This window comes from Salmo salar, chromosome ssa05 (assembly GCF_905237065.1).
Source record: "Salmo salar chromosome ssa05, Ssal_v3.1, whole genome shotgun sequence".
NCBI classification, from domain to species: domain Eukaryota; kingdom Metazoa; phylum Chordata; class Actinopteri; order Salmoniformes; family Salmonidae; genus Salmo; species Salmo salar.
In genome coordinates, this window is record NC_059446.1 from 11897862 (window position 1) to 11913331 (window position 15470).

General features: G+C 47.7%; 1 protein-coding gene and 1 long non-coding RNA gene across 12 annotated transcripts in view; both read right to left on the reverse strand.

Moving 5' to 3' along the window:
- Nucleotides 1-15470, reverse strand: part of LOC106604253 (UDP-N-acetylglucosamine--peptide N-acetylglucosaminyltransferase 110 kDa subunit) — a 44513-nt gene that overhangs the window by 1851 nt on the left and 27192 nt on the right. For 7 of the 11 annotated variants that reach the window (XM_014198728.2, XM_014198723.2, XM_014198724.2 and 4 more), the window contains 9 exons: nucleotides 14860-15018; nucleotides 14466-14555; nucleotides 14160-14285; nucleotides 8747-8917; nucleotides 6813-6929; nucleotides 5715-5885; nucleotides 1979-2026; nucleotides 1580-1732; nucleotides 97-349 (listed from right to left, as the gene is read on the reverse strand). In XM_014198728.2, coding sequence (XP_014054203.1) covers nucleotides 97-349; nucleotides 1580-1732; nucleotides 1979-2026; nucleotides 5715-5885; nucleotides 6813-6929; nucleotides 8747-8917; nucleotides 14160-14285; nucleotides 14466-14555; nucleotides 14860-15018 — 1288 coding nt within the window. The remainder of the gene's footprint in view (nucleotides 1-96; nucleotides 350-1579; nucleotides 1733-1978; nucleotides 2027-5714; nucleotides 5886-6812; nucleotides 6930-8746; nucleotides 8918-14159; nucleotides 14286-14465; nucleotides 14556-14859; nucleotides 15019-15470) is intronic. The other 4 variants (XM_014198729.2, XM_045717904.1, XM_014198731.2 and 1 more) reach the window with 1 other exon arrangement.
- LOC106604254 (uncharacterized) lies at nucleotides 5995-6271 on the reverse strand. The gene is made up of 2 exons (XR_001328635.2): nucleotides 6144-6271; nucleotides 5995-6083 (listed from the first exon to the last, which is right to left on the reverse strand). It is a non-coding gene; the product is annotated as an uncharacterized lncRNA (long non-coding RNA).

The window sequence follows — 15470 nt, forward strand, 5'->3', positions numbered from 1 at the left end:
AAACTCCCTCCAGCCCATGTCAACACCAATCCAACTCTTTGATTTGTGGAGACTAGTGCAAACATCTCTGTCCTGCGATCATACGCTCGGTCTCACCTGGCATGGTAACCATAGGTGTCCCGGCCCAGAGGACGTCCATGCCGGTGGTGTGTCCGTTACAGAGTGGCGTGTCCAGACACACGTCGGCCAGCTGGCCCCGTCTCACGTGCTCCTCCTTGGGCGCCACGGGAGAGAAGATGATGCGGGAGCCGGGCAGGCCGAAGTTCTGGGCGTACTGTATGATGTTGGGCTCGCCCACCGCAGGGAAACGCAGCAACCACAGAACACTGTTGGGAACACGCTTCAGGATCTACAGGAGAGATGGTCAGTAATAGTTGCTGTGTGTCTGAAATGGCACTAGAGTCCATATTCCCTATATAGTGTACTACTGTAGACCAGAGCCCATATTCCCTATATAGTGCACTACTGTTGACCAGAGTCCATATTCCCTATATAGTGTACTACTGTAGACCAGAGTCCATATTCCCTATATAGTGCACTACTGTTGACCAGGGCCCATTATTCCCTATATAGTGTACTACTGTTGACCAGAGTCCATATTCCCTATATAGTGCACTACTGTTGACCAGAGTCCATATTCCCTATATAGTGCACTACTGTTGACCAGAGCCCATATTCCCTATATAGTGCACTACTGTTGACCAGGGCCCATATTCCCTATATAGTGTACTACTGTTGACCAGAGCCCATATTCCCTATATAGTGTACTACTGTAGACCAGAGTCCATATTCCCTATATAGTACACTACTGTAGACCAGAGTCCATATTCCCTATATAGTGTACTACTGTAGACCAGAGTCCATATTCCCTATATAGTGTACTACTGTAGACCAGAGTCCATATTCCCTATATAGTGCACTACTGTTGACCAGAGTCCATATTCCCTATATAGTGTACTACTGTTGACCAGAGTCCATATTCCCTATATAGTGTACTACTGTTGGCCAGAGTCCATATTCCCTATATAGTGTACTACTGTAGGCCAGAGTCCATATTCCCTATATAGTGTACTACTGTAGACCAGAGTCCATATTCCCTATATAGTGTACTACTGTAGACCAGAGTCCATATTCCCTATATAGTGTACTACTGTAGACCAGAGTCCATATTCCCTATATAGTGTACTACTGTTGACCAGAGTCCATATTCCCTATATAGTGCACTACTGTAGACCAGAGTCCATATTCCCTATATAGTGTACTACTGTTGACCAGAGTCCATATTCCCTATATAGTGTACTACTGTAGACCAGAGTCCATATTCCCTATATAGTGTACTACTGTTGACCAGAGCCCATATTCCCTATATAGTGTACTACTGTTGACCAGAGCCCATATTCCCTATATAGTGTACTACTGTTGACCAGAGCATAGGGCCTGGTCAAAGCTAATACACTATCACATAGGGACTAAGATTCCATTTCACCCTGAGAGTCAGGGAAAAGAGGAATTCCTGAAGAAACATGAACACCTCAGACAACAGGATGATTGGAACAGTGTTTTCTAGCTTGATGCTTACATTGGCCCACATCTGCAGGGTGGGAGGGTCGATCTTGTAGAGCTGATTGAAGTTGCAGTAGACGATGGAGTCTTCAGGCAGACCGTACTGGGAGCGAGTTGTCACCACGATGGTACGAGGCACCTCTTCTCCTGTAGCCGCCTTGTTGTTGATCTGAGATGGAGGATGGAAAGATGTGTGACCAGAGAGAAAGGAGGCGAGGGGGCAGAGAGAGGGTCAGAGGAAAGACCAGTGCATAGTGACAGTGTTTCCATTACACCCCTGTTCTGTCTCAGAGCTGAGAACAAGACTACAGTACTGGAACCATTTTCCCAGGTGTCAAATCCCCAAAGTCCCGAAATCCCAAAAGTAGACATGCAAGTAGTCTTTCTCCAGTACTAGCCTGTCTGTGTGTCATACCTGGAGCACTACAGACCCTGACACTACAACCTCCACCGCTGGAAGTATCTGAAAACACACAGTATACAGGACATGGAACATTACAGACCACAGTCATGTCTGAGATCAAAGGTCAAGCATAAAGGTAGCTCCCTGCTTCATTCAACCAGTAAAATATTCTGCTAATCATTCTTATCCAGTACCTGTGTAGTGGTATCAGTGTCGTCATCCCCTCCAGTACCTGTGTAGTGGTATCAGTGTCGTCATCCCCTCCAGTACCTGTGTAGTGGTATCAGTGTCCCCCCCTCCAGTACCTGTGTAGTGGTATCAGTGTCCCCCCCTCCAGTACCTGTGTAGTGGTATCAGTGTCCCCCCCTCCAGTACCTGTGTAGTGGTATCAGTGTCCCCCCCTCCAGTACCTGTGTGGTGGTATCAGTGCCCCCCGCCCCCCAGTACCTGTGTGGTGGTATCAGTGCCCCCCGCCCCCAGTACCTGTGTAGTGGTATCAGTGCCCCCCCTCCAGTACCTGTGTAGTGGTATCAGTGCCCCCCCCTCCAGTACCTGTGTAGTGGTATCAGTGTCCCCCCCTCCAGTACCTGTGTGGTGGTATCAGTGTGTGCCCCCCTCCAGTACCTGTGTAGTGGTATCAGTGTCCCCCCCTCCAGTAGCTGTGTGGTGGTATCAGTGTCCCCCCCTCCAGTACCTGTGTAGTGGTATCAGTGTCCCCCCCTCCAGTACCTGTGTAGTGGTATCAGTGCCCCCCCTCCAGTACCTGTGTAGTGGTATCAGTGTCCCCCCCCCCAGTACCTGTGTAGTGGTATCAGTGTCCCCCCCCCAGTACCTGTGTAGTGGTATCAGTGTCCCCCCCCAGTACCTGTGTAGTGGTATCAGTGTGTCCCCCCCCTCCAGTAGCTGTGTGGTGGTATCAGTGTCCCCCCCTCCAGTACCTGTGTAGTGGTATCAGTGTCCCCCCCTCCAGTACCTGTGTAGTGGTATCAGTGTCCCCCCCTCCAGTACCTGTGTAGTGGTATCAGTGTCCCCCCCTCCAGTACCTGTGTGGTGGTATCAGTGTGTGTCCCCCTCCAGTAGCTGTGTGGTGGCATCAGTGTCCCCCCCTCCCTCCCCAGTACCTGTGTAGTGGTATTAGTGTCTACCCCCCCCTCCAGTACCTGTGTAGTGGTATCAGTGTCTACCCCCCCCTCCAGTACCTGTGTAGTGGTATCAGTGCCCCCCCTCCAGTACCTGTGTAGTGGTATCAGTGCCCCCCCCCTCCAGTACCTGTGTAGTGGTATCAGTGCCCCCCCCTCCAGTACCTGTGTAGTGGTATCAGTGCCCCCCCTCCAGTACCTGTGTAGTGGTATCAGTGCCCCCCCTCCAGTACCTGTGTAGTGGTATCAGTGTCCCCCCCTCCAGTACCTGTGTAGTGGTATCAGTGCCCCCCCTCCAGTACCTGTGTAGTGGTATCAGTGTCCCCCCCTCCAGTACCTGTGTAGTGGTATCAGTGTCCCCCCCCTCCAGTACCTGTGTAGTGGTATCAGTGCCCCCCCCTCCAGTACCTGTGTAGTGGTATCAGTGCCCCCCCCTCCAGTACCTGTGTAGTGGTATCAGTGCCCCCCCTCCAGTACCTGTGTAGTGGTATCAGTGTCCCCCCCTCCAGTACCTGTGTAGTGGTATCAGTGCCCCCCCCTCCCCCACCTGTGTAGTGGTATCAGTGCCCCCCCTCCAGTACCTGTGTAGTGGTATCAGTGCCCCCCCTCCAGTACCTGTGTAGTGGTATCAGTGCCCCCCCCTCCAGTACCTGTGTAGTGGTATCAGTGCCCCCCCCTCCAGTACCTGTGTAGTGGTATCAGTGCCCCCCTCCAGTACCTGTGTAGTGGTATCAGTGTCCCCCCCCTCCAGTACCTGTGTAGTGGTATCAGTGCCCCCCCTCCCCCACCTGTGTAGTGGTATCAGTGCCCCCCCTCCAGTACCTGTGTAGTGGTATCAGTGCCCCCCCCCTCCAGTACCTGTGTAGTGGTATCAGTGCCCCCCTCCAGTACCTGTGTAGTGGTATCAGTGCCCCCCCCTCCAGTACCTGTGTAGTGGTATCAGTGCCCCCCCTCCAGTACCTGTGTAGTGGTATCAGTGTCCCCCCCTCCAGTACCTGTGTAGTGGTATCAGTGCCCCCCCTCCCCCACCTGTGTAGTGGTATCAGTGCCCCCCCTCCAGTACCTGTGTAGTGGTATCAGTGCCCCCCCTCCAGTACCTGTGTAGTGGTATCAGTGTCCCCCCCCCAGTACCTGTGTAGTGGTATCAGTGTCCCCCCCCAGTACCTGTGTAGTGGTATCAGTGTCCCCCCCCCAGTACCTGTGTAGTGGTATCAGTGTGTCCCCCCTCCAGTAGCTGTGTGGTGGTATCAGTGTCCCCCCCTCCAGTACCTGTGTAGTGGTATCAGTGTCCCCCCCTCCAGTACCTGTGTAGTGGTATCAGTGTCCCCCCCCTCCAGTACCTGTGTGGTGGTATCAGTGTGTGTCCCCCTCCAGTAGCTGTGTGGTGGCATCAGTGTCCCCCCCTCCCTCCCCAGTACCTGTGTAGTGGTATTAGTGTCTCCCCCCCCTCCAGTACCTGTGTAGTGGTATCAGTGTCTACCCCCCCCTCCAGTACCTGTGTAGTGGTATCAGTGCCCCCCCTCCAGTACCTGTGTAGTGGTATCAGTGCCCCCCCCTCCAGTACCTGTGTAGTGGTATCAGTGCCCCCCCCTCCAGTACCTGTGTAGTGGTATCAGTGCCCCCCCCCTCCAGTACCTGTGTAGTGGTATCAGTGCCCCCCCCCCCTCCAGTACCTGTGTAGTGGTATCAGTGTCCCCCCCCCTCCAGTACCTGTGTAGTGGTATCAGTGCCCCCCCTCCAGTACCTGTGTAGTGGTATCAGTGTCCCCCCCTCCAGTACCTGTGTAGTGGTATCAGTGTCCCCCCCTCCAGTACCTGTGTAGTGGTATCAGTGCCCCCCCCCTCCAGTACCTGTGTAGTGGTATCAGTGCCCCCCCTCCAGTACCTGTGTAGTGGTATCAGTGCCCCCCCCTCCAGTACCTGTGTAGTGGTATCAGTGTCCCCCCCTCCAGTACCTGTGTAGTGGTATCAGTGCCCCCCCACCTGTGTAGTGGTATCAGTGCCCCCCCCTCCAGTACCTGTGTAGTGGTATCAGTGCCCCCCCCTCCAGTACCTGTGTAGTGGTATCAGTGCCCCCCCTCCAGTACCTGTGTAGTGGTATCAGTGCCCCCCCCTCCAGTACCTGTGTAGTGGTATCAGTGCCCCCCCCCCTCCAGTACCTGTGTAGTGGTATCAGTGTCCCCCCCTCCAGTACCTGTGTAGTGGTATCAGTGCCCCCCCTCCAGTACCTGTGTAGTGGTATCAGTGCCCCCCCAGTACCTGTGTAGTGGTATCAGTGTCCCCCCCTCCAGTACCTGTGTAGTGGTATCAGTGCCCCCCCTCCAGTACCTGTGTGGTGGTATCAGTGCCCCCCCTCCAGTACCTGTGTAGTGGTATCAGTGCCCCCCCTCCAGTACCTGTGTAGTGGTATCAGTGCCCCCCCTCCAGTACCTGTGTAGTGGTATCAGTGTCCCCCCCTCCAGTACCTGTGTAGTGGTATCAGTGCCCCCCCTCCAGTACCTGTGTAGTGGTAAGAGTGCCCCCCCCCCCCCTCCAGTACCTGTGTGGTGGTATCAGTGCCCCCCCCTCCAGTACCTGTGTAGTGGTATCAGTGCCCCCCCCCTCCAGTACCTGTGTAGTGGCCAGTCCGTTGCTGACGGTGAATCCGTTGATGGTGACCTGTATCTGTCCCTGGTTGATCATGTTGATGATGGCCTCAGCTGCTGTGTTCATGGGGATGACGGGCATGGACAGAGCCCCGTTGGTTTCTGCTACTCCACTGTCCCCACTGGCACACCTCATCTGGAGAGGAGGAGTGATTTACAAAGCATTTATTTTCCTCTTATTTTCAGGAGGATAAAAGGGGGCAAAAAAATAAATAACTTAAAAAAAAACTTCACAGTTCAAATTGAAGAACAGGAATAGACAATGGGTCTCTCCAATAGTTGCTGGGTCCTAGTCAAATGGAAATATGGTCACAGAATGTTCCCGCAGTCTCACCTTGACGTCAGGCAGGCTGTCCAGGAAGGGTTAGGGCTATTCACCATGTCACTGTCTCACCTTGACGTCAGGCAGGCTGTCCAGGAAGGGTTAGGGCTATTCACCATGTCACTGTCTCACCTTGACGTCAGGCAGGCTGTCCAGGAAGGGTTAGGGCTATTCACCAGGTCACTGTCTCACCTTGACCACCTTGACGTCAGGCAGGCTGTCCAGGAAGGGTTAGGGCTATTCACCATGTCACTGTCTCACCTTGACGTCAGGCAGGCTGTCCAGGAAGGGTTAGGGCTATTCACCATGTCACTGTCTCACCTTGACGTCAGGCAGGCTGTCCAGGAAGGGTTAGGGCTATTCACCATGTCACTGTCTCACCTTGACGTCAGGCAGGCTGTCCAGGAAGGGTTAGGGCTATTCACCATGTCACTGTCTCACCTTGACGTCAGGCAGGCTGTCCAGGAAGGGTTAGGGCTATTCACCATGTCACTGTCTCACCTTGACGTCAGGCAGGCTGTCCAGGAAGGGTTAGGGCTATTCACCATGTCACTGTCTCACCTTGACGTCAGGCAGGCTGTCCAGGAAGGGTTAGGGCTATTCACCAGGTCACTGTCTCACCTTGACGTCAGGCAGGCTGTCCAGGAAGGGTTAGGGCTATTCACCATGTCACTGTCTCACCTTGACGTCAGGCAGGCTGTCCAGGAAGGGTTAGGGCTATTCACCATGTCACCGTCTCACCTTGACCACCTTGACGTCAGGCAGGCTGTCCAGGAAGGCCTTGAGGTCGATGCCATTCAGAACGATGCGGTTGTCAAAGATGTGGCCGTTTGACTTGAAGTCAATCACTGCCTTTTTCTGTTGAAGAAAACACCACAAGATTACTGGAGGTGAAGAGGTGAACTGCATGTTAAGTGTCGTTCCAAGAAACCAAGTCAGGTTGTAGATCTAAAAAGCAGTCGTTTTCATTCATCAAAGCTCGTCTTTTTTATTTCAGATCCTTGATCTGAAATAAAAATATATATATATATTTTCTCCAGGGTCTCATTTTGAAGAATGCCCTGGGAACAATTAATTAACAGGATCAGTCTCAAAACACTATCAATTTACTCTTTCACATTTCAACAAATCTAATTCAAAAGAGGCATAACGTTTCACATCAATCAAAACAAGTGCAGTTCTCCACCACATTCCTCATAAAAGTCCCGAACTGACTCTTCGAGACCAGACAGTCAAGACTCAGTGGCCTGCAGGTCATGCGCTAGGGTCACAATAACGAAACAATCTTCCCAGACTCTGTGGAGACCAGAGGAATCTCTAGAACCAGCAAGTTGAGTGTGTTGTGTATTATCTTAAAATATTCTTAGAGGACTAGAGGTTAATAGGGAATTAACGATCAATGGAAATAGTTATTTTTCAGTTCAGCATCTGGTTAGAATCTGTGTAGGGCTTTCAGTCCTGGACTCATAGCTACAATTGGCAAGTTTTCATTGGTTCGAATGTTCTATACATTGAGCCTGAAACAGGATACTTGTTATTTGGTCATTGGCCCAATTTTACTGCAAGGAATTGTAATTGGTCAACCACAGGCTAGGGGTTATAAATTACATCCTGTGGAGAATCATTGAAGACAGGGAAGAATTAACATCTACTTCCCAGCATAACTACTAAGGTTTATTCAAAGAGAACAAATCAATCTCTCTCTCCCTGATTTGCTTTGGGGTCTGTGTTATTGAAGAATAACATCAACTGCTAACAAGAACGAGTCTGATGGAGTCTGGACTTCCAATAAAAAGTGAGGTAGTATGGGAGTTTCTAGAGAACTGCTTTCTATACAAATAGCAGCTCGGATGGGCAGTATCCAGATTTGTATATCTTCATACTGTTCTTCTCTCATCCCGTGAATTACGGTATTACCGGCATAGCACACAAGGGTGAGCTAAAAAGGCAAGAATAGTTCATTTGCATACATTACCAGAATGCTAACAAAATTAGCACAAACTAATAGCGAAATCACATAGCCGGTTAGCTAAATGCTAACAAAAAATTTTTTGCCCATACAAACGTATTGAATAACAGATTCACTACTTAGACGATGGACAAATAAAATCAAAAAGGAAGTTTGTTCTGAGATATATAGGACAGACAAATAACCCGTTATTTTCGTCCCTAAACAGTCTAAGCCGGGGGAGGGGGTTCTACTAAGCTATATGGAATTGTTTAAAAGAAGGTCATACCAAGGATCGACTCACTATTTGATTTGAGTGTGTAGCCCAAACTATTCGGACGCTACAGAAGATTTTGTGAGAAGACCAATTTATGGAATGTCTCGTGGTCTGACAAACACCGCTCTAGCTCGGTCGCCTTCCATCGCAGATGCGGAAGTGCAAAACAGGCGGATGCGGTGGATTGAGATGCAAAAAAATAATTTAAAAAAATACATCCCTACCTTAAAAACATTATGCAAATAAGATTTCCACACAAAACATTCAAAACGCAAAATTAAACACATAAAACTGATCCCTTACAGCAGAACAAGAGGGCTTGCAATTTCAAACAATCACTGTACATTAGCTGCATAATATGGTTCAATCACTGTACATTAGCTGCATAATATGGTTCAATCAAGTCACACGTCAACAAACTTTTGTTTACTGGATAAACAGGAATCTCACCTTGAGGTGGGGGAACATGTTAGCGTGGTCACCAATGAAGAAGGTGTGTGGCATGTAGGCTAGTTTCTCAGAGTACTGCTCTGCCACCTCGAAGGGGGACGTCTCCTTGTCTGACACAATGTAGTCCATGAAGGGAGCTCCGCTGGTCCCCGGGTAGCCCAGCCACATACACTGTGAAGGGGAGAGAGAACAGTTGGCAGTGTGAACTTTATTTGGACATTAATTATACCCCGGCACTGGTGTAGTGCACATTTATTTGTGGGGTGAGGAGCGTACACTATTTATGACATCATCATTACTCAATCAAAGTTTGTACCGACAGATGTAGCCTATTGAATATCACTGTAGAATAGACCTACGACCAAACATTCACATCACTGACGATCTGAAATGGTCCACCCACACAGGCAGTGTGTTGAAGGCGGCACAACAGCACCTCTTCAACCTCAGGAGGCGGAAGAAATTTGACATGGTCCCTAAGACCCTCACAAACGCTTAAAGATGCACAATTGAGAGCATCCTGTCGGACTGTATCCCCGCCTGGTACGGCAACTGCACCGTCCGCAACCGCAGGGCACTCCAGAGGGTGGTGCTGTCTGCACAACGCATCACCGGGGGCAAGCTACCTGGCCTGCAGGACACCGACAGCACCCGATGTTACAGGAAGGCCGAAGATATCATCAAGGACATCAACCACCCGAGCCACAGCCTGTTCACCCCGCTATCATCCAGAAGGCGAGGTCAGTACAGGTGCATCAAAGCTGGGACTGAGAGACTGAAAAACAGCTTCTATCTCAAGGCCAACAGACTGTTAAATAGCCATCACTAGCCGGCTACCACCTGGTTACTCAACCCTGCATCTTAGAGGCTGCTGCCCTGTATACATAGACATGGAATCACTGGTCACTTTAAATAATGGAACACTAGTCACTTTAATAATGTTACATACTGCTTTGCTCATCTCATATGTATATACTGTAGTCTATTCTACTGTATTTTAGCCAATGCCACTCCGAAATTGAGCATTCTAATATTTATATATTTCTTAATTCCATTCTTTTAGATGTGTGTATTGTTGTGACTTGTTAGATACTAATAACTGCACTGTTGGTGCTAGGAACACAAGCACTTCGCTACACCCGTAATACCATCTGCTAAATATGTGTATGTGACCAATAAAATGTGATAGGATTTTTTTTTTGCCCAAGGAACATTTCATTTTTTTTGTTAAATACCCTCAAAACACCAAATTAGGCATACCTATTTTCCAAATAGGCCATCATCACTGTCAATCAGGAATGATCCTTCATCACATTCTAACTGCATACCTGCCAATCATTTGATCTCAATCACTTTCATGGGGATATGCAGTTAGATCTTGTTGAATTACTGTTTCATGAGCAAATTAAAGCAGATGGTGTTAACTATTACACTTACTTATAGGCCTATTTTGTTTCAAAGCACAGTGTACAAAACATTACGAACAGCTCTTTCCATGACAGACTGACCAGGTGAAAACTATGATCCCTTGATGTCACTTGTTAAATCCACTTCGGTGTAGATTAAGGCAGGGAGATGGCTTAAAAATCCTTCTTTAACCTTTGAGATAATTGAGACGTTGATTGTGTGTGTGCCATTCAGAGAGTAAATGGGCAAGACAAAAGATTTAAGTTCCATTGAATGGGGTATGGTAGTAGGTGCCAGGCGTACCGGTTTGTGTCAAGAACTGCAGCGCTGCTGGGTTTTTCCACGCTCAACAGTTTCCTGTGTGTATCAAGAATGGCCCAACCACCAAAAGACATCCAGCCAACTTGACACAACTGCGGAAAGCATTGGAGTCAACATGGACCAGCATACCTGTGGATGCTTGACACCTTGTAGAGTCCATGCCCCGAAAAATTGAGGCAGTTATGAGGGCAAAAGGGGGTGTAACTCAATATTAAGGTGTTCTTAATGTTTTGTACACTCAGTATATCCTGCCTACAGGAACATGACAAAGATTTTTTATAACTAACCCAAGAGAGGTTGTGGTCTGACATATCCAACAGGAGCAAATTAATCAGCGGGCAGAACAAGCAACGAGGTGGGCAGAATCAAGCACGAGTTAACAAGATCCTATTGGTGCGTTGTAGCATATTGCTGTTAGGGAACACCTAATCTGTGAAGTGTGCATGAGCAATAACTCAATTCGCCCTGACGCTCCTAAACAGAATTTTTGGAAACTTTGGTAGTCTACAAAACTTACTCCACTATTAAAGATTCTAGATTTGGAAACAGAAAACCATATTGAGAAAAACTATTTAATTAAAATGGGACATTCGCAGAATGTAGGCCAAAAATCCATGTCACTCCATCTTCTCCCAACTGCCGGCCACTGGGCTGTCTGGTGGTGAGTGGAAATGCCGAGCGGATGCTTCAGATGTATACATCCAGCGAAACATCTAGCTCACTGTTCTGTGGTGCACAAGGTTGAGTTTTGGTTTCATGAGGATTGTTTTTTGACTATTCAGCTTCGTATAAGGAATGACTGTGGTGTTTATGGCGTAACAATGTATGCCATTATATTCTGTTCTGTTAGGCTACGTAACATACAAATGAATCATTCTGTGATCTTTGCGAGACATCGATTCAGCTTTGCTCTAACTTTAGGCCTACTGAACGAGCACCATCGTGAGAAGTGATCATTTTCATCATAACAAAGCAGAGACTGACTGGTATATAGTTTCACCAATATTGTCGGCGGAAGACATTGGCCTTTTACCGACATCGGCTGATAATTGCACAGACAACAGATATTAAATTAAATTGTCACATTGTAAGAATTCAATATTTGAAGTGTGTTTTTGACAATTGGATGGTAATTTATGAGATCGATGTGGAAAAATGTCACTTTCATTTCCTCGCTGTTAAGTGCCTTCAGAAAATATTCAGAGTTCTTGACTTTTTCCACATTTGGTTACAGTAACCTTATTCTAAAATGTATTAAATAGGCCCCCGCCCCCAATCTACACACAATACCCCATAATGGACAAGGCAAAAACGGGTTGAAATGTTTTTGGAAATGAAAGAAATTAAATCTACATAAGTATTCAGACCCTAGTACTTTGTTGAAGCACCTTTGGCAGCGATTACAGCTTCAAGTCGTCTTGGGTATGACACAAGCTTGTCACACCTGTATTTGGGGAGTTCCTCCCATTCCTCTCTGCAGATCCTCTCAAGTTCTTTCAGGTTGGATGGGGAGCGTCGCTGCACAGCCATTTTCAGGTCTCTCCAAAGATGTTCGATTGGGTTCAAGTCTGGGCTCTGGCTGGAACACTCAAGGACATTCAGAGATTTGTCCCGGAGCCACTCCTGCGTTGTCTTGGGTGTATGATTAGGGTCGTTGTCCTGTTAGAAGGTGGACCTTTGCCCCAGTGAGGTCCTGAGCAGGTTTTAATCAAGGATCTCTGTACTTTGCTCTGTTCATCTTTGCCTCAATCCTGACTAGTCTCCCAGTCCCTGCCGCGGAAAAACATCCCCACAGCATGCTGCCACCCCCATGCTTCACCATCCGGATGGTGCCAGGTTGCCTCCAGACCAAAGAGTTCAATCTTGGTTTTATCAGACCAGAGAATCTTGTTTCTCATGGTCTGCGAGTCCTTTAGGTGCCTTTTGGCAAAACTCCAGGTAGGTTGTCATGTGCCTTTTACTGAAGAGTGGCTTCCGTCTGGCCACTCTACCATAAAGGCCTGATTGGTGGAGGGCTACAGAGATGGTTGTCCTTCTGGAAGTTTCTCTCGTCTCCACAGAGAAACTCTGGAGCTCTGTCAGAGTGACCATCGGGTTCTTGGTCACCTCCCTGACCAAGGCCCTTATCCCCCGATTGCTCAGTTGGGCCAGGCGGCCAACTCTAGAAAGAGTCTTGGTGGTTCCAAACTTCTTCAAATTTAAAAATGATCAGTCCACTGTTCTTGGGGACCTTCAATGCTGCAGAAATGTGTTGGTACCCTTCCCCAGATCTGTGCCTTAACACAATCCTGTCTCGGAGCACTACGGACAATTTCTTCAACCTCATTTGCTCTGACATGCACTGTCAACTGTGGGACGCTATTTAGACAGGTGTGGGCCTTTCCAAATCATGACCAATCAATTGAATTTACCACAGGTGGACTCCAATTTCGGGAAAGATCAAGGATGATCAATGGAAACAGAATGATCAATGGAACAATTGAGTCTCATGGCAAAGGGTCTGAATACTTATGTAAATTAGGTATCTGTTTTACATGTTTAATACATTTGCTAAGTTTTAATACAAATGACAGTTTTCACTGTCATTATGGGTTATTGTGTGTAGATTGCGGAAAAAATAATAATCCATTGTAGAATAAGGCTGTAATGTAACAAAATGTGGAAAAAGGGGTTTGAATACTTTCCGAAGGCACTATCGTATCGGTAAGTTGTCCCCCCAAAAATCGGAATCTGTATCGGACCCATAAAACCCATATCGGTTCGGCTAAAATAATAATAATAATAAGTTATGAGCAGGACTATTAGGCATAGGCAGATCTTGACGAGGGCGGTTTTAAGTGATTTGAGCACTCTTCGAATCGTGGTGCTGAAAGGACAGGGTTCTGGGTTCCACTATAGAGAAGGGGCCCGTGGCATTTGATGAACATCAATGCAGACGCACAGTGAATTTGGATCCTATATCACGTTGGTGGGATGACAAGATTCATGCAGTGGATCAGTTTGTCTGCATAGCAAATAGAAGTTGTGCGTTTTTTGTAAGCTAAGGACTCGGACAGTAAGGCGAGTTAAAGTGCGTTGTACATGAGCCCCAAGTCCATGACACTTTTTGAGGACAGATGTTTTAGCAAACCCTGGTAGAGTTCTGTCTGTGGCTGGTCTTGTCATGTCAGATTTGGCCCTCTCAAAGTGGTCAAGCCTCCGACCGACGTGCCTCTGCACACACAGTTAATCACTCGCCCCACCGCCAGACAGAAGAAACCACCATTTTCCTACCTATAGGCCGTTATAGCCTACATATCTATTGCAATGGTCATTTTATAATTGTTCATGAAATTTTCCCTGGTAATTAAATATAATTTTCCTGAAATATTTTAACAGCGCCATGCATTCTCAAATTGAAAAAATAAAATAAAAAAGGTGAGGGAGCGGCAATCCCCCAGTCCACAGCAGCACTACATCCTGTACCCCTGGTAGCCCAGCCACTAAACAGGGGAAGTATCACTTAGCACTGACTTTATGACAAACCAGGTATTCTTGCCAAACCAATGGCCGGTCACTATCAGTCCTGTGCCTCTGGATACAAACCTTTTGGATGCCTACGTCAATATTCTTAGGGAGGTCAAATGTATAACTAACTAAAATTCATAAGAAACTAACATGGCCAAATAAAGCCTGATTATCTCACCTGGATGGGAGCGGGGCGCAGTGCAAACAGCTCGTTGCGGGCTCCTTTGGTATAGCCGTTCATATTGACCAGGATGTGGAGTCCATCCTGATGGATCCTGTCTGCTGCCTTACCATTACACGGGAGCTGACAGAGGACAGACAGGAGGAGTGGAGATGGAGGGAGAGGATTTAAAAAGCAGTACTCTCAAGTGTTGAATGTGGCTTCAGAGTGGCTCTATGTTCTACAGTATAGAGGAAAGGGTGAAGAGAAAATGAAGCTACTTCTAAAGTACTTAGATTCAGTTCTCCATCTGCGTTAACTCACCTGTGACAGATCAGTGAAGTGATTGGCCTCGGCCACCACTTTAACCCTAAAGTTGGTGTTGTCATCTGGGCTCAGTGCATAGCAGAACACCTGGGAAGGGAAACAACCATCTGTTGTTAGAACTGATGCACGGCCAGTATAGTATGGCTGTTATATCTCAATTTAAGATTTTTTTTTAAACAAACAAATTTAAAATGTACCATTTGGTCAATATAACAAATTCATTTATCAATTATTTATTCAGTTAAGTCTCATTGAGAATAAAACATTTGTTCAAATGACAATCAAATCCAGGTATGCAAACACATCAGTTAATGTGAAATCACTGGTTGTTGCCAATCTGCCTGACAGCATCTCTAGTGGTAATGAGTCACAACAGTAAGAAACCCCTCACCTCAAACTTGTCAGAGCTGTGCATGCCGGGGATGGACTGCATGAGATGGGAGGTGGGGTGGTTCCCGAAGTCAGAGCTGACATATCCCACCCTCAGACGACCCGCGCTGGCCTTCAGGTCCTTGGGGTATTCAAAGGCTGGCTTGTGGAGCGCATTGATCTGTGGTGGTACGGGAGGGGGGGGTGCCGTTAGACTATACCACAGCTGATAAACTGTATCCCAAATTGCACCCTATTCTCTATATAGTGCACTACTTTTAACCAAATGTAGTGCACTATGTAATGATAAGGGTGCCATCTGAGACATAACCCAAGGCTCTCTTCCAAACAAATCTACACTAGCATCCTACTTTGAATGATTGCTAGTATGGACATTGGAACATCATAGCCTGTCAGATAATGACCTTAAACCTAGCTACTTTCAGGTGGTCCAACTAGACAGATTAAAACCAGATCACTCGTCCATAACACAGTTACAACTAGCCTGAACCTGTCCTAACAGTCAACTAACCACCCAAACCCAACTCATCTTAACCCATCTATGACTCAACCAACCTCTTTACCCTGCAAGCAACCCAACCACCTTCTGCCACCCAAGGCTGCTTTCTACTG